Raw genomic sequence first — 19,050 nt, 5'->3', positions numbered from 1 at the left:
TTTGCAGGAGGCAATTAATTCGCTTAATTGGTTTGTAACTCTCCGAGACTCCTTGCCAAGTTCTGCAGATATCGGCCTGGCAGCTCTCCAAGCCAGATAAGGAGAGATAAGACTATAAATTCCTCCCTTGAAAGATTTTAAAATTCACAGTAAATTAATAAAAGGGTTTTTTTTTTCAGGACCAGGAGTTTGCTTCCTGCTCTTGGGAAGCCTCGGTCAGAACAGTCTCCCTCTCCAAGAACCTCAAAATTACCTTTTACCTCTATGTCTGACCAGTTTCTGAGGTTGCCTCAAAGCCTTTGATATCTTCTGGAGGTTTTAAAGAAGAGATTGGTTAATCATTTGATAGGGTCTCCTGTTTGAGCAGAGGGTTGGACTAGAAGACCTCCAAAGTCCCTTCCAACTCTGTTATACTGTTATTCTGCCATGAGATGGCTGCACAAGACTATCATTTCATGACACCCATCTGTGAAAAGAGCCAGAGTGGGGCAATTACTCTATGATTTGAACATTTCCACTCCCAAGCCAACTCTTAAATTAAGAAAGTCTTCAAATGCCTTTGATGATTTATTCAGATTTACAATACCTTTGTGATATCTCAAAAAGGCTTGTTTCTTTGCTCCCATAGGGGAAAACCGGAGAACCTGGCAAGGATGGAAAGGTAGCCATTTAATCATTTTTTCTTGCATTTGTTCGTATAAAAATATTTTCTCCGAGCCTGAGAAGGACAACATGGGACACATGTTGAAGTTCAGGGCTTGCATGCGATTAATTGCTGAATTCCACTGCAAAGTTTATTCATCAGAGAAAAATCATATTTCTCCTAGAATGAAGTTTCTAGACTCATTTTAGTCCTGGCTACATTGCATAAGTGAGGCTGAGTCAACCTTGAGCCTGGTGGGATTTGAACTGCCAAATTGCAGGCAGCCAGTAGGCAGCAGAAGTAGTCTGCAGTACTGCCTTCTAACCACACAACTTGCTGTACTTTTGAATTCTATTCTGGCATCTGACAACTGCACTACTGGTAGTCTTCAACTTACAACAGTTCATTTAGGAACTGTTCAAATGTCAGGGTTCTGATGAGGGGTGGGTTCCTGCCAGTTCTAACCTCTTCTATAGAAGAGGTTCCACAAATCTACCATGCCATTTAGAACCGGTTCCAGCTCCCTCCCCCTGCCCATCTGCACATCATCAAGATGAAGAGTGAGAGGAGGAATTCTGGGAGTTGAAGTCCACAAGTCTTAAAGCTGTCAAGTTTGAACACCCCTGCGTTTTTTTCTAAAGGGTTAGGGGTGCAAGGGTCTTGTAACTTGACAGCTTTAAGACTTGAGTGCTTCAAATGTCAGAGTTTCTGAGGCAACATTTTGGTTGCTAAGCAAGAATGTTGTTAAGTGAGTTTACCACATTTTCTAAGTTGGCCACACCCACCCAGTCACATGACTGCCAAGTCACTCCCACTCGGTCACATGGCTGGCAAGCCAGTCCCACCCGGTCGCATGGCCGGCAAGCCACGCCCATAAAGCAGGCCACACCTACAGAAGAGGTTCTAAAAAAAATTGAAATCCACCACTGGTTCTGACATCAAAATTACAAGGGCATAGAAAAACGCGACTTATGGCATTTTTCACACTTACAATCATTGCCGCATCCCCCTGGTCACGTGATCAAAATTTGGATGCTAGGCAACCGACTCATACTAATGGCTATTGCAGTGCCCTGTAATCATATGGTCAGCGTTTGCAACCTTCTGGCAAGCAGAGTCAATGGAGAAGCCAGATTCACTTAACAACCATGTTACTAACTGAGCAACTGCAATGATTCACTGAACAATTGTGGCAAGAAAGGTTGTAAAATGGGGCAAAAATTCACTTACCAATTGCCTCACTTAGCAACAGAAATTTTGGGCTCAATTGTGGTTGTAAGTTGAGGGCTACCTGTAATAAACCTGGGCTCTGATGCAGAGATGGTCTTCAGCAGGTTCTGACCAGTTCTGGAGAACCGGTAGTAGAAAATTTGAGTAGTTCGGAGAACACATAAATACCACCTATGACTGGCTCTGCCCCCATCTAATCTCTGCCTCCCGAGTCCCAGCTGATCGGGAGAGAATGGAGATTTTGCAGTAACCTTCCCCCCCTGCCACACCCACCAAGCCACGCCCACAGAAACAGTAGTAAAATTTTTGAATCGCACCCCTGCTCTGATGAAACCTAGGCAGTTTACTGCCTTCCGTGTTCTAATCTGAAAAGTACAGAGAGGAAAACCACGGAAGAGCAGCAGAGAAATCCCATGGCATCATTACAAAAAGGCATAGGGATTGCTGAAGAATACAGATTCAAATGCATCAGAGGTGGTATTCAGCCGGTTTGGACCAGTTTAGGAGAACTGATAGTGCTGATAATCAGTTGGCCCCACCCACCCACCCCTGCCCTATCCTGTCCTTTATTTCCAACTTTCTATCTCATCTCAATCGTGCAGCACAGCTGATTTGCCCCCCCCCTCACTTTTTTTTTACTACCAGTTCTGTGGCTGGTGTGGCTTGATGGGTGTGGTAGAAGGATACTGCAAAATCCCCATTCCCTCCCACCTCCAAGGGAAGGATACTGCAAAATCTCCATCCCCACAGCCAGGGGTGGCATTTGCCGGTTCTCCGAACTACTCAAAATTTCCGCTACTGGTTCTCCGAACTACTCAAAATTTCCGCTACCGGTTCTCCGAACTACTCAAAATTTCCGCTACCGGTTCTCCGAACTACTCAAAATTTCCGCTACCGGTTCTCCAAACTACTCAAAATTTCTGCTACTGGTTCTCCAAACTACTCAAAATTTCCACTACCGGTTCTCCAAACTACTCAAAATTTCTGCTACCGGTTCTCCAAACTACTCAAAATTTCCACTCCCAGTTCTCCAAACTACTCAAAATTTCTGCTACCGGTTCTCCAAACTACTCAAAATTTCTGCTACCGGTTCTCCAAACTACTCAAAATTTCCACTACCAGTTCTCCAAACTACTCAAAATTTCTGCTACCGGTTCTCCGGAACCTGTCAGAACCTGTTGGATTTCACCCTTGAGATAGATTCAAAAGCATCTCTCCATTGAAAAGCATTTCATTAAAGTTCATTCACCCAATGCAAACAATGTTGCTGTGCAAACAGAACTAAAAGAAGGACAGATCTCAGAGTTAAAGTCCTTTGACTATTTTTGCTGCTTCAGTGATCTTGTGTTCCTTTGTCATCAGGGTTTGCCAGGACTTCCTGGACCAAAGGTGAGTAAAATACCTTGAATTAAATATTGGACCTTAGCAGAGTCTTCTGAAATTTCAGTGTTGTGGGCATGAACGTTGCAATCACTGAAACACGGTTAGAAATCCAGTTGCCAACATGAGATTACTTCTAACTATAAAGTGCTAGGAAATTGCTGAGCTAGGAAATTGTTTTGCAATTTTTAAAAAAAAATTTTTTTTAAAGAATCCAGTTCTAAAGTTAACCAGCTGTATGAACATTTCCCAATGTGTTAGGGCTTTAATTTTCCTAATTCCCAAACTACATGATCTTAGAAACTGGGTTGTGGATTGTTTATACACTGGATCCAACTCTTAATGATAATGTATTTAATTGTGTGAAATAAATTGACCTAAGGCACATTTTGAAAAACATAATTGACTTCCAATATTCAAAAGTGTGGAGAGAAGTTTAATAAGATATGGGGTAGTGAGCTTACACAGAACTCTTTTGTTAGGACACAGAGAAATTGGCAATCAAAATCTAAGTTTTTTTGCTAGTTTTCATATATTTCTCCTTCTGCTACATGGCACCATCTTTCCCATCTAAGGACAATTCTTCTTAACAACCAAATTCATGTGGATCTTAAAGGGTAAAATAGCCCTTAACAATGGATATCATAAAGGGATGCGGTGGCTCAGTCTCAAAGAAGCTGAGCTTGTCGATCAGGTCAGCAGTTCGTCAATTCAAAACCCTAGTGCCGCGTAACAGAGTGAGCTCCCATTACTTGTCCCAGCTTCTTCCAACCTAGCAGTTCGAAAGCATGTAAAAATGCAAGTAGAAAAATAGGAACCACCTTTGGTGGGAAGGTGACAGCGTTCCGTGCACCTTCAGCATTTAGTCATGCCGGCCACATGACCACGGAGATGTCTTCGGACAGCGCTGGCTCTTCGGCTTTGAAACGGAGATGAGCACCACCCGTAAAGTCAGGAACGACTAGCGCATATGTGCGGGGGGAATCTTTACCTTTATGGATATCACAGTTATTTTCTTAAGACATGAATACTTTTCAGTGGTCTAATTCTCATTCAGTATCTTCTTCAGAATCGTGATTTGTGTTCATTTTCTTTAAAAGAATATTTTGGTTTGAGTCTCCAGGTAGCTTAATTCACTCTATTTTTTTTTCTTTTCAATTGAATTTATAGGGTGACCCTGGACTTCAAGGATACCATGGAAGGAAGGTATGATGAACAATATAAAAATTGAATTAGAATGTAGGCAAATTTTAAATTCATTAAAATTGACCACGGCCATCTCAGAATATGATACACCATTCTCGGGGTGGGCTGCTACGGATTCGCCCAGGTTTGGGAGAACCCATAGCTAACTTTATGGTCGGTTTGGAGAACCTCCAAATCCCACCCCTGGCTGGCCCCACCCACCACATCCTGCCCCTGCCACCCCACCACGCCCCTCCCAGGAGTCTCCACAGGCCCGTTTTGGATGAAAGGTAAGTGCAGGGCCTACACGGAGGCTCAGAGGGGGGGAAAAACAGGCCTCCCAGAAGACCTTTGGAGCCCCAGGGAGAAAGTTCTTGCCCACCCAGAGGCTCGAGGAAAGTCTCCGGAGCCTGGGGAAGGTGAAAACATGCACACATGCCATGGTGCAGGAGGCCGACTAGGCCACACCCACCATAGCCACACCCACCCAGCAACCGAGCAGGGAACATGTTGCTGAAATCTTTTTTAAAGTTTTTTATGTTTCCATTTTCATAACATATAATCTCACATGTATACTATTACATAGACAACATCGTATTGTATTATTAAATGCTTACATCAATTCATCTTACCATCAACTCCCAAAAACAATTATTGGCTCTTCTGCTCTCCATACACCATATCTGTACCTTGTCCATCACTTTCTTTTCCCTCTCTCCTCCCCCTCCCTACCTCTTTTCTTCCCTCTTCTCTACTTCCCCTTCCTCTCTCTTTCTCCTCTCTCCCCTTTCCACTCCTCCTTTCTCTCCTCCTCTCTCCCCCCTTTGCCCTCTCTCCTATCCCTCTCTTCTTCCCTTATCTCTCTCTGCTCTACTTCACACTCTTCACCTCATTTACTTGGATATTGCTGAAATTTTTGAAGGCCACCCCTGACCATTCTTCATCTTATGCATAGATATCTAAGCATTTTCCTAGCCGTGACATTTACTTAATTTCTTCCTGTGGGCATCTTTGACTAAGAGTGCCAGGGCCTAGGACGATAGGCATTGTGATTTCCTCCTGAGCCCTTTATCAGTGTTTTTTAACCTTAAGAACTTTAAGAAGTGTAGATTTGACCTGCTGGCTTTCTGCTTTATTAATGAGTAAAATCTGTTGTAAGACTATGATCCTGAAGATGTTTCCAAATCTCCACTGCTACTTTGATTTTTAGGTTGCTTGAGACTGTTGCTGTCTGACAAGCTGATTAAATTCTGGTCCATCCATAAGAACACCTGACCGAAGTTGACTTGGTTACAATAAGCTTTTCCCATCCTTAGCAAGTTTACATATCAGAGAGGAAAAGTAACAAATGTAAAAAAGTAAAAAATGCTAGAGAAGTGAGAGCGCTTGTGAATAAACAATTTCCACAATTATTCTGAGATAACATAGTCCAATGTTGGTGAACCTTTTCAGCACCAAGTGCCGAAACAGGAGCATGCACACTGGAAACTAGAAGAGCAGACACCAGACGGGCATGTGGGTGCCGGGAACATGATCTTCCGGTTTCTGGTGTGCACATGCGCACCAGACACCTGGTCTTCCAGTTTCTGGCATGCATGCTCACACAAAGACCAGCTGGGCGGTGTGTATGCATGTGCCAGAAACTGGAAGATCACCTTCCCGGCACGCACATGCACATCGGGCAGCTACTCTTCTGGTTTTCGGCGCTCCCCTGTGCATGAAGACCATCTGGCCAGTGCGCCAGAACCTGGAAGAGCAATGGGTGATGGCTCTGCATGCCACTTCTGGCACATGTTCTATAGGTTCGCCATCACAGACAGTGTCCTTTAAAGACTGATTCTACATCCCATTTAAAGCACTTGCAATTGCAGTAAGTTAAGAAGCTCTTTTACCTGGTTAATTCTTTTCAATTCTTTCATAACATATTGATAGTTATTCTTCTGCTCCATTTACCATGCTCAATTTTATTTTGATGGGTGACTTTTATTATACTGTAAGTCCAAGTGAATTTCACAGATAGATTGAGGCAGGATTTTACACTAAGGTCATGTTGCAATAGTTCTGCAATCCAGCTATTAAATCTACTGTTTTGCCTCCTAGGGATAAATTGAAAAAAAATATGATGAGTGCTGTCTCAAGGGGAAAAAATTAATTACAGTAATGGCACACAACTCTGCCATTATCATAGTGGTGAAAACTAGTCCATATTCTGTACGTTTTAAGCATCTAAATAACAGGTTCATTCAATCCCTGTTCAATGAAAACTTTGCAATGCAGGATCTCCAAGAGATGGGCATTTTTTTCCCCAACAGAAGTGAATATCTATACTTCTGGATTGAACTCTGGAATCCTTGATGCTCTCGGAATGTGGTTGTTTGATTGCAGATGTTTTATTTCCCAACTAGAATGCATCTTCATACCTAGTGGGGTAATGAAAGCATCCGCAAGCAAAAAACCACGCCAGGGGTGAAATCAAGTTACCTTTGCTATAGGTTCAGTAGCAATGTGAGAGCACCCGCACTTTGCTCATATGCTCCACCTGTGCACAAGTGCAGGATCATCCGTGCAAGTGCAGCACCATCTATGCATGAGCAGAATGTCAAAAATGGACGTGATGACATCCAGGCAGGTGGGTGGAGCCTGCTACTGAGCGCGCTTGCAAAGGTAAGCGAACAGCGGGGGGGGGGGAACCGCTGTGCCACATGATTTAGATTAGCTGGAAAGCAGGACATCCTGCTTTCTAGCTAATATAAATCGCACATCACAGCTGATAATCAGAAATCACCTGAACCGGTAGCAATTTTTTTTTGCTACCGGTTCGGGTGAACCAGTAGCATTTTTACTACCGGTTTAGGTAAACTGGTCCAAACCGGTAGTATTTCACCCCTGAATCATGCTCAGAAAGCATCAAGGGCTCCACATTCACTTCTCTTTAAATGGTTCTGGAAAAGAAGAACCTCCCAATGCTGATTTTATTGATTCCTGATGGACCAAAATTGTCCTAGCATTATATGCTGATATAATAATATCAGATTATCAGAGATGGTACAACTGAATCTAATGTAAGTGAGGAGGAGAAGCATGAAAAAAGAGACAAATTTAGAATAGAATAGAATAGAATAGAATAGAATAGAATAGTTCTAGTCCAACTCCCTTCTTAGGCAGGGCATCCTACACCACTTCAGACAAATGGCTATCCAACATCTTCTTAAAAACTTGCAGTGTTGGAGCATTCACAACTTCTGGAGGCAACTTGTTCCACTGATCAATTGTTCTAACTGCCAGGAAATTTCTCCTCAGTTCTAAGTTGCTTCTCTCCTTGATTAGTTTCCACCCATTGCTTCTTGTTCTGCCCTCAGGTGCTTTGGAGAATAGCTTGACTCCCTCTTCTTTGTGGTAACCCCTGAGATATTGGAAGACTGCTATCATGTCTCCCTTAGTCCTTCTTTTTACTTGTTTCAGAGAGTGAAAGAAATGAAATTTGTTTCAGACAGGGAAAGGATAGAATGCTAATATAAAGATAGCAATTCAAAAGATAATTTTATAAACAGGATTGAATACTCTTAACAGCCTGCAGTCATGTCTATTGTGCAACTGTTTGTATACATTATTTGGCTGAAATTGTAACACTTGGCAGACTTCTCTTGAAATCGGCATAAATCAAAGACCTGGCCTTCTGCAGAAAACTGAAAATCATAGTCTCTGTGGCCCAGATCCATCTTTTCACATCTGTGTGCACAATTTATGGCCTCTTTTCCAGTGACAATGATGTTTTCTTCATTAGCTGACTATGCAACACTTAGTGGCTTCACAGCTCTCAGGAGAATGAAGCAAGTCATTGCTCGGCGGCTGTGTGGGCGTGCATCAGTGAAAGAGCTGTCTTCTTACAGTATAGGAAGGGGTTCATAAGTCTGAATTTTTAATCAGTGGAAGAAAAGTTTTGTTTTGACATAAGAAGAAAGTCCTAGGATGCCTGTCTTATTTTATTACATTAGATTTATACCCCACTTGTCATTCGGAATCTTAAGGCAGCAAACACAATGGTTTCTCCAGAGGTGGTATTCAGCCGGTTTGGACCGGTTCACCCGAACCAGTAGTGGAATCATGGGTGCGAGTGGGTGGCCCACCCACCTGCTCTGGCTCTATGCCATCCTATTTAGGCACGTTTTTTGAGTCCGGGTGCATGCACGGGAAGTGTGCACACAAGCAAAGTCCATGCGCAGAAGGCCGGGCTTATATACGTAAGGAATGCGTGAAGTGAGCGGGTGCACAGGCGGCAAGCTAGTGGTAACAAAATGTGAAACCCCCCCACTGGGTTTCTCCTTCCTTTTCCCCCTATCCCAACAACCCTGTGAGAGCTGAGATAGAGTGATTGCCTCAGAGTCATCTAAAGAGCTTTTTTGATTGAGAACCTGAGTGTCTCCTCTCCAGGGAATTCAATACCTTCACCACTATCTACATTGTCTCTGTATTGCTGAGGGGAAAGAATGGCTGGAAGGCTAGAGCAGATGCATCATTGAGATAGAAGTTCTTTCTCACCATTAAATTTCATTTTGTTAGATTGGGCCCAGGGTTCAAATCTGTTGAGATCCTTCTGAATCTTGAATCTTTTGGAGTATTGACTATTACTGCCAGCTTGGTGTCATCTGCAGATTTGATCAGTTCCCCTTCTATTCTCTCATCCAAGTCGTTTATGAAGACATTGAAGATTACTGAATCTAAGACAGAACATTGGGGTATTCCACTGCATATTTCCTTCCCTGTAGATGTAGATCCATTGAGGACTACATGTTGAGCGTGGCTGGTCAGCCAGTTATGAATCCATCTGGTGGCGATGCTGTCTAACACACATTTTTCTATCTTACCAAGAAGTAGGTTGTGGTCTACTTTATCAAACGCCTTACTGAAGTCCAAGTAAATTATGTCCACAGCATTTCTCTGGTTCAACTAATTTAGTCACTTTGCCCCAAAAAATGCGATAAGATTTGATTGGCAGGATCTGATTTTGATAAACCCGTGTTGGCTTTGGGTTACTCCACCTACCGTGGCTCTCTATTACTGAGAGAAAAGAATGGTTGGGAGGTTGGAGTTGATCCTCCCTGTGACAGAGGTTCTTTCAAAACAGGAAAAGTTACTTTGGGAAGGACAACTTCCCAACATCAAACACAAACATTTCTCTTCTAGTTCTCTATTGTGTGCATCATTCTGAAACCACAAGGTAACTTTGCTTTAAAAAGATTTTACAAGGAACATATAAAACCTACTCATCCAAGACCATTTCCTCCCTGCTGTCTTTTGCATTAACATCCTCACACAAAGTGAAGGGGGGGGGGGAACCTAATGCTTTCTGTGCAGGATCACAACATAACCTGAAGGTCCAGACAGTAAGACTGACAAGCATTCATTGCTTTGAAAAGGAGGAATCCACACCAGTTTGGTGACTGAGACCTTACCTTGAACTATGCTTTTCTAAGCATTGTTGAATTCTTCTTCATTCTTCCATCCCCTAAAAGTGGAGACGTAGTCTCCTAGGCAGTTAGAATCCTCCACTTTGTGGGGGGGGGGTTTCTTATCCCATGCATTTTGTAAATGTTTACTCTATATATCTTTTATTCATTAAACATGACACTCAGTCAACTGAACATTTAAAGATCTATCACAAATATCATGAGCCAAGGTGGCGCAGTGGTTAAATGCAGCACTGCAGGCTACTGCTAGATCAGCAGGTCAGCGGTTCAAATCTCACCGGCTCAGGGTTGACTCAGCCTTCCATCCTTCCGAGGTGGGTAAAATGAGGACCCAGATTGTTGGGGGCAATATGCTGACTCTCTGTAAACCGCTTAGAGAGGCCTGAAAGGCCTATGAAGCGGTATATAAGTCTACTGCTATTGCTATTGCTATCATTGACTGGCGCTGATGGTTGATTCCGGTTTTTGCCAGCATCCTAGGTATCAACCAAGTATCTTCTTAAAATGTACGATTTCCGAGTAGCGCAGTTAGTAGTTTTTGCAGTTCTGCTGGTGTCCTTGCAGGAAGCTGCAATTTCTTGATGTATTTTGTAAAATTCCTATTCTTATCATCATCATCATCATCATCATCATCATCATCATCATCATCATCATCATGGTTCATTGCACAGTCAGCCAGATGTTTAAACTGGATTTGGCAATTTTATCTACCTTTTGAGCCCTTCTCAAGAACTTGGAATAGGCAGATTTTTTTTTTATGGTGTTAAAAGGTATCGTCACAGGAGATAAGCAATTCCAAGTAATTCTGCCTTTCACAATTGACCGATGAGAATTTTGTCAGTGTGGTGAGGTTTAAGTGGTGCTCCAGTTGCTTTGGGATTGCAACCGAGGTGCCTATTACTATTGGTACTATCTTTGTTTTCTTTTCCCACAGTCGTTCTATTTCTATTCGCAGGCCTTTGTATGTTGTGATCTTCTCCCATTTTTCCTCTTTTGTTTTGATGTCTTCAAGTATTGCCATGTATACCAACCAGACTTTTTTTTAATCTTTCTTAAAGACAATTGTTAAGCCTGGGATGTTATATGGTGGAGGTTTATTGTTGTTGTTGTTGCTGTTGTTACTTTTTCTTGCATCTTTTCCTTAGGGTGAAGTGGGTGAAACAGGCTTACCAGGAACACCTGGACTTCCAGGATCTGCTGGCTCTAAGGTAAACGTCATATTGCACTAACAAATGCTTATCTTAACAAATGCTCACTTGAGGTTTTTAAGAAGAGAATAATGTGCTTCAGAGGTGGGTTCCTACTGGTTTGGACCGGTTCAGCCGAAGCTGTAGTAACTTGGAGGCCTGAGACACTGGAACCGGCAGCTTTGGGATTGCAACCAGCAGCGATCCAGGCCTGCCACGGCAGCGATCCAGGCCTGCCACGCCCCTGAACCGGTTCTCTCAGCATCACGCTAGCATCGCCGCCATCTTGTTTTCTCCTTGTCGCATGCACAGAGCAATTTTTGTGCGCTTGTGCGGGGCACGTCCCTGAGTGAACTGTCAGTAGCGGCAGCTGGAACCCACCCCTGATGTGCTTCCTTCCCCCCATCCCACCCCCCGTTGCATAGGGGAGAAAGGCAGACAGTAGCCTGAAGGTAGGCATGGACACTTTGTTACTTAAAATAAGGCATTGTTATGAAAACCGCAACCCTGGCCAGACTTATTGAGTGGCAAAGACATCTGTCTTGTGTTGCCATTCGATTAACCACAAGCAGACATCCCATGTCTTATTTCCAAAAGGCACAAAGGTTTACTCAGTGAAATCTACCTTTGAAGGGCTCCTTGGAATTTGACTCTTAGCAAAAGCCTCTCCTTTTACCACTCAAATTGGTCGATGATTTCTCGTCTTCCTGCACTTTGGGATTGAGGGGTTTTTATCCAGAAAAATCTGGCTAGCTGACACACATCAAATCTATCTGGGGTCAACAGGTCCTGACTCTGAGGTTTGGCACGCACCTTTTCTCTTCTTTTACTATTTTAGGGCTCTTTGAAAAGCTAGCCTTGATTTCATGCCCATATGTTATTTATTCAACTGAAATCTATATCGAGCCCATGCAATTTAAATATATTACTGTTATTTTCTTTTTTAAAGCATCTTACCATTTTGGCTAACATTCACAAAAGGTAAAGGAAAAAATTGCCTGGCCAGAGTTAAAATGCCTGGTTCTCATATATCATAAATGCAAATGTGAGTGTTTTGATCTAAAAATGGAAGTGGATGCTTTTTGTTTTTCTTCTCTGCTCCCATCAGGATCTGCTTAGACCAACATTAGTTATATGATACACATATTGCAGTAAAAGTCAGCAATAACTGATCCAAAACAGTCTTCCTTGATTTATCCCTTCGTTTTCATGAGTAATCAAAACATGTTACCAATATGGTCTTCTCCAAGTTGATGTCCTCCAGATGTGCTGGACAATAAATCCCATAATCCTTAACAAGCAGGACTGGGAATTGTAATTTAACATATTTCCAGGCCACCAGATCTGAGAAGGCAGTAAGGAAGAAAGCCCACAATATGTAATGTTCAGAGCAACTTAGAGTAGAGTAGAGTAGAGTAGAGTAGAGTAGAGTAGAGTAGAGTAGAGTAGAGTAGAGTAGAGTAGAGTAGAGTAGAGTAGAGTAGAGCAGAGCAGAGCAGAGCAGAGCAGAGCAGAGCAGAACAGAATAACAGAGTTGGAAGGGACCTTGGAGGTCTTCTAGTCCAACCCCCTGCTTAGGCAGGAAACCCTGCACCAGAGCAGAAAAATGGTTATCCAATCTCTTCTTTAAAACTTCCAGAGTTGGAGCATTCAGAACTTCTGGAGGCAAGTTGTTCCACCGATTAATTGTTCTCACTGTCAGGAAATTTCCCCTTAGTTCTAAGTTACCCCTGAGATATTGGAACATTGTTATCATGTCTCCCCTAGTCCTTCTTTCTATTAAACTAGACATACCCAGTTCCTGCAACCGTTCTTCATATGTTTTAGCCTCCAGTCTCCTCATCATCTTTGTTGCTCTTCTCTGCACTCTTTCTAGAGTCTCCACATCTTTTCTACATCATGGCAACCAAAACTGGATGCAATATAAGTTTTGAATTCACACATCAATTAGATTCTAAACTTGCCCAATCAATGTTTACTAAGGAACAAAAGGGTGTGTAGCTGCCTTCATTCTCAAACTGGAGTACAAATATATAGATTTGTAAAGGAAATAGTAGGTAGTTGGATCGTACAAAGCTTTGAAGGGGTGTTTTGCTCTGAGCGGAGCTACAATTTGAAGCTACTCCAAGAAGCAACGCAGCACAGACCTTCTAAAGAACAAAGGAAAACTGTGTTGTTGCTTGTTTCGTATCCCTCCAGGGACACCTTCCTTTACTTTCACCCCACTGGAATAAGTCTCTACATCTGTGCAGAAGCCCCTCTCAGTTTGGGTCTGCTGGGAAGAGTCCTCCCCACCTCCCTCTAAGGCAATATAAAGCCTTTTCATGGTGCAAATTGCATTACTGCTGCAGCTCAGTAAGACAGCTAGCATAGCCTGAACAGCTTGAGCCATCAAAGCTTCATGAAGATCTACTTGGGTGAACAAGCATGCTAAATTCCTCTGTTGACTTCATTAGTAAACATCTGTTCCCCAGTTAAGATTTCCAGGCATGTTTGCTGTCTTGCAGGAAAAGGAGCTGTGATGGAGAGCATAGCAGATAAGCAATGATAACTGAATGCTAAGGACCAGGGGTCTCCAACCTTGGCAACTTTAAGACTTGTGGACTTCAACTTCCAGAGTTCCTCAGCCAGCTTTGTTGCCTGATAAATTCTGGGGTTGAAGTCCACAAGTCTTAAAAGTTGCCAAGGTTGGAGACCCCTGCTAAGGACCATCCACACGCTGCCACTGCTGATTGGCAACAGAGCATCAAACTCTTGTTATCCCCAGGCAAGCACCATATTAGACCAGACTTCTATCTAAAACAAGACAATAGCTACTCAACTGAAGATAAGTAACTCTTTAAAAAAAACCAAATGGATACAGATTAACAGAGTTGGAAGGAACCTTGCGGGCCCAACTCCCCCTCCCCGCCCAAGCAGACCCTACACCATTTCTGACAAATGGCAATCCAATCTCTTCTTGAAAGCCTCCAGTGATGAAGCTTCCACAATTTCCGAAGGCAACTTCTGTTCCATGGGTTGATTGTTCTCCCTGTCAGAAAATTTCTACTTATTTCCAGGTAGAATCTCTCCTTGTTCAGTTTCCATCCATTACTCCTTGCCTGGCCTTCAGGCGTGGCACGACAAAACCGCGCTCGACTAAAGCGCGCCCGATTAAACCGCGTCGCTGATGTCATCAACAAGGCGACAACAGCGAGCGCGGAGAAAGAAGGGCGCTTTAAATAGCGCTTTGAAAGCAAGCCGATTCAAGTTAAGGTAAGGGTTAGGTTTAGGGTTAGGTTAAGGGTTAGGTTAAGGGTTAGGATTAGGTTTAGCGTTAGGTTAAGGGTTACGTTTAGGGTTAGGTTTAGGATTAGGTTTAGGGGGGTTAGGTTTAGGTTTAGGGGTTAATTTTAGGTTTAGCGTTTACAGCGTGCTTTTTTCTCCGCACTGTTGTCGCGCTGTGATGACGTCAGCTACGCGGTTTCGTCGAGCGCCCTTTAGTCGAACGCGGTTTTGTGGTGGAACCGTCTTCAGGTGCCTTGGAAAATAGCTTGACCCCCCATCTTCTCTGTGGCAGCCCCTCAAATATTGGAAGACTGCTGTCATGTCTCCCCTGGTCTTTCTCTTCACTAGACTAGCCATGCCCGGTTCCTGCAACTGTTCAACATGTTTTAGCCTCCAGTCCCCTAATCATCCTGGTTGCTCTCCTCTGCACTTTTTCTAGAGTCTCAACACCTTTTTTTATAGTGTGGTGACTAAAACTGGATGCAGTACTCTAGGTATGGTCTTACTAAAGCTACCTTTATCTGAAATTTTTGTGTTTATACCGTTGAGACATCGATGGCCATCAAGAAGCTAAAGAGACATTTATGGTCCTCTTTAAAGATTTTAACCAATTATAAATGATGAAAAACTGAATATAAGAGTTTGGAATGATGTGACAGGTGATGCAGTGATTTGCAGAAGAAATGGTACCAGAGGAAAAAGAGAAAGTATTACTCTCGAAATTTTCAGATTTTCAACAGTTTCTTGTTTTAATTTGCAAACTAAGGTGGTGACTTCTGTAGATCAGCTAGATGCTGCCACCTGCTGTCCAGCAGCCAAACTCCAGTCATCTATAGGTTTTCCTTGACCTCTTCTTTTTATGAAAATGATACGACAGACTGTGTCACAAGGTCCACTCGGTCACAAAGATCACAGACAATGATTTTGCAAGGATGGATTCCTTGTTTTTCTTTCTCTCTCAAATTCTCTTCTATGAATTATATCTCATTAATGTCCTTACAATTCAAGAATGATGATTTCATTGACTGATCATGGGAATCTATTCTTTTGTCCAGAACTTTGCTTAAATGTTTCTGAGATGGTTGTTGCTGCTGATTTGGAGGGTAGATTCATTCAGGAATGGATCGTTAAACCCACCAAGTATCACATTGGGTGGCATGATTTGAGATCCTTTTCGATATTTTCAAATGCCACCCACCTTAACATGTCTTGGACGTAGTTCCAGAACTCTTCATAAACGTTTTGATAGAAGGAAAGAGGGAAGGGCCAACCCATCCAACATATTTTAGTGTTGGTTTCCATATGTGCTTACAAGTTGCCTATTACTGTATTTTCGGAGTATACAACGCACCTTTTTCCTCTCTAAAAGAGGGTGAAAATTTGGGTGCGTCTTTGAAAGTAGCCCTGCCCACCCACCGCCCCCAATCCTTTGACCTCTGTCTCCCAGCAATTTACCTCCTTGCAGCAAATGGGGACAATGGAGTTTGCAGAGGCTGCAATACCCTATAGCAATCCCTGCAGCCTGAAACAGCTGATGATCGGGAGGCCCACGCTGAAATTGAAAGTGAAACTTGCTGTTTGCTACAGGAGGCAAATTGCTATGAGGCACAGGGAGATTTTTTTCCCTTGTGTTAATCAGTCTGTTTGCTGTTTGCTGTTTGCTGCAAGGAGGTAAGTCAATAACTATACATGTCTATAGAATGTTCAAATTATTAGACTTATTTTTTAAAGACTGCTTTATTATTGTTCCAGACAGCTTAACAAAATGAAGAAGCTTTTTAAAATAAATGCTTGATCTGAAGAGGCCCAATGCTATTGTATCTTCTTTTAAGTAGCAGAGAATAACTACACTTCCAGGAAGCACATCAATTTTAACAACATCTGTACAAGTATAGTCTGAAATGTAACACCACAAACAGTGTATATCGTCTCTACTGTTTGCTGTTTGTTGCAATGAGGCAAATTGCTGGGAGGCAGAGGCAGATTTCCCCCCCCCCCTGTTTTCCTCCCTATGTGTGTCTTATACTTCAGAGCATCTTATACTCCAAAAAATACAGTATTTATCATGAGCAGCTAAACGAAAGACATGCAAGTTATCTACTACAGGTTTTTGGAGAATTTAAATCTCAAGACATACAGCTTCTTAATGCAGGCTTTTCAGTGAGCTAGCAATCAGAAAGCAGCACATGACACATGGTAGAAAAAGTGTCCCAGTCCCCATAAAAGTTTTAAGTTTAAAAAGGATGCCAACAGGAGATGTTCTTTTTGGGGCAAACTTCTGAATTTTTCTGAACTTTCAAATGAAATCTTCTATTGCCCCCTGGTGGTTTAGCAGAAGACATGATCTGTCCATGTCATATTTCAAGTTTGCAATTGATTTATGTACCTTCATCTTTGGGTAATGACCTTTGGCGTTGTGCATTTTCCTAATTGTGGCAAATATAAACACTTTGCTTCTATGTTTTGCAAAGGCAGTTTCATTCTGCCTAATTGCTGCTCTTAAACCTTATGATTTGCCTTTCATCTGCTTTGCCTCAACTGATTTTTTATTATAGTGCTGTCACTGCCATCTCTTGTGTTTATCAATGACCCTATAATGCCATCCCTGAATGTAGCAGTTACATGTAAACAAAATCTTCTGTGTGTCCACCGAATTAAAAATGCAAATGATGTTAGATACGATTAAGGCTAAAAATAATAATGTTGGTCATTATTGCACTAAACTCAGTGGGGGTTACTTCTTTGATTACTGCTGGTCCAGTTGTGATGGGTGTTTTTCATTTTAATCCCAAATATGGCTGCAAAAATATAAGCAATCTATTATTATTCCCATAGTTAAAATACAGAATAGCAGCCTAGCCAAAAAGCCCTATATTCCTGTATTAGGAACACATTCCTCCAGTTATTCATCTCGGGCTGTGATGGTGAACCTATGGCATGAGTGCCATAGGTAGCACCCAGAGCCCTCTCTAAGAGCTCGTGAGCCATCGCCCCAGCTCAGATCTACCATGCATTCACGCGTGCCTCCAGGCGGCTACCTGGTTTTTGGGTCTCTGCCACACATGCATGGGAACAGGACGCATGCGGGAGACATGCGTGCATGCGCGGGGGAGGGGTGCAGGAGTGGGTCACATGCACATTGCATTATGGGTGCGTGTGCGTGCTTTCAGCGCGTGGCGACAAAAAGGTTAGCCATCACTGATCTAGGGAAAGAAGTAACAGTATGTTTCAACCTTGACAACTTGTAGATGTGTGGACTTCAAATCCCAGAATTCCCTAGCCAGCTTGGAGGTTTCAAAAGCATTGGACAAGGAAGGCCAGGTTGTCATTAGAAGAAGGAAAGTGAATGCAAGATTCACTCAGTTTTAATCCATTGAAGGAGACAAAGGCCCATTATTGCCCCCCACTTTTCTTATTAGTGGAAATGGGTTTCTCCTTTGGGGCAAATGTAGATTAATTCAGAAAATGCAACAAAAGCTTGCTTCTCCATTATAAAAAAAAGTGGGGGAAGCTGGGAGTTGTGAACATTCATCTCATATGAAAGAATTAAATTCTGCTCGTGGCTCAAGAAGAGTTTGTGTCTTTCAACTATGATATTTCCTCCCTACTATTGTACTGGTGGAAAGCTGGAAAGAATTATAGACACTTCTCAGCACATAAGGCTATAAAATAGGTACTGGGTAAGGATAAAAGAACCTACTGTAGATTTGGGTTTATCTCAATTTCACTTTGGTCACATGTTTCACTCTGTAAGTATAAAATTGGATATTAACTTCCTGACATTCAAAACAAGTAATTAATACGAAAGCTAATAACTATTCCAGTCAGATACATATATATTCTCTTAGGCCCGCTTTGTACAAGAAATTTTAGAGCCACATAAAGGTAATATCAGGTCCAAAAGTCCAGGTCCATACCAGTGGTGGGTTTCAAAAATTGTTCGAACCTACTCTGTGGGTGTAGCCTTCTTTGTGGGAGTGGCTTGCCACCCATGTGACCGGATGAGAGTGGCTTGCCGCCCATGTGACCGGATATGAAGATGCCGACGACACTTGTCAGAACCACCTTAAATTGCCTCACACACAGCACTGGCATGCATAAGTACATGTTTTTTAAAAGGCATCTTTGGTTTGCGTTAAAACAACTTCAACACACGCAATGTTCTGATTGCACCACAAACGCAGCAGTCATCCTTACCTTTCACAGAGGCACTGTTTTATAAATATGAGCATGATAGTGTAGAACAATCATATCCAAGGAGGTCCAGTTAAACTGATTTATTGTTACTCATGCCCATCCACAGGAATATTCTTAACCAGTGGTGCAAGGGTGGGCTCCAGCTTCTATTGCTGAATTCCTCCTCTCGCTCTTCATCTTGATGATGTGCGGATGGGTGGGGGGAGGGAGCTGGAACCGGTTCTAAACGGCACAGTAGATTTGTGGAACCTCTTCTATAGAAAAGGTTAGAACTGGCAGGAACCCACCCCTGGCGCACATGCACAGTAGTAAAAAAAAGCTTCTGCACAGGTATAGAAGCAAAAAAACAAAATGGCGGTGCCAATGGCAATGCCAATAGAACTGGTTCGGGGGCATGGCAGGCCGAGTTACTAGCTACTCAGCTGAACCAGGCCGAACCGGTAGGAACCCACCTCTGCAGTGGTGGGATTCAAATAATTTAACAACTGGTTCT

At 42.7% G+C, this 19,050-nt stretch overlaps 1 protein-coding gene across 1 annotated transcript in view; it reads left to right on the top strand.

The window, feature by feature from the left end:
• The window catches only part of COL13A1 (collagen type XIII alpha 1 chain), a 225,993-nt gene that overhangs the window by 139,791 nt on the left and 67,152 nt on the right, over window positions 1–19,050 (top strand). The window contains exons 15-18 of the mRNA XM_032232350.1: window positions 629–661; window positions 3,236–3,262; window positions 4,424–4,459; window positions 11,052–11,114. Of these exons, the coding sequence (XP_032088241.1) occupies window positions 629–661; window positions 3,236–3,262; window positions 4,424–4,459; window positions 11,052–11,114 (159 nt within the window). The remainder of the gene's footprint in view (window positions 1–628; window positions 662–3,235; window positions 3,263–4,423; window positions 4,460–11,051; window positions 11,115–19,050) is intronic.

Source organism: Thamnophis elegans, chromosome 15 (assembly GCF_009769535.1).
Source record: "Thamnophis elegans isolate rThaEle1 chromosome 15, rThaEle1.pri, whole genome shotgun sequence".
NCBI lineage: Eukaryota > Metazoa > Chordata > Lepidosauria > Squamata > Colubridae > Thamnophis > Thamnophis elegans.
The sequence above is the reverse complement of the archived record's forward strand: the minus strand, read 5'-3'. Positions and strand labels throughout refer to the sequence as shown.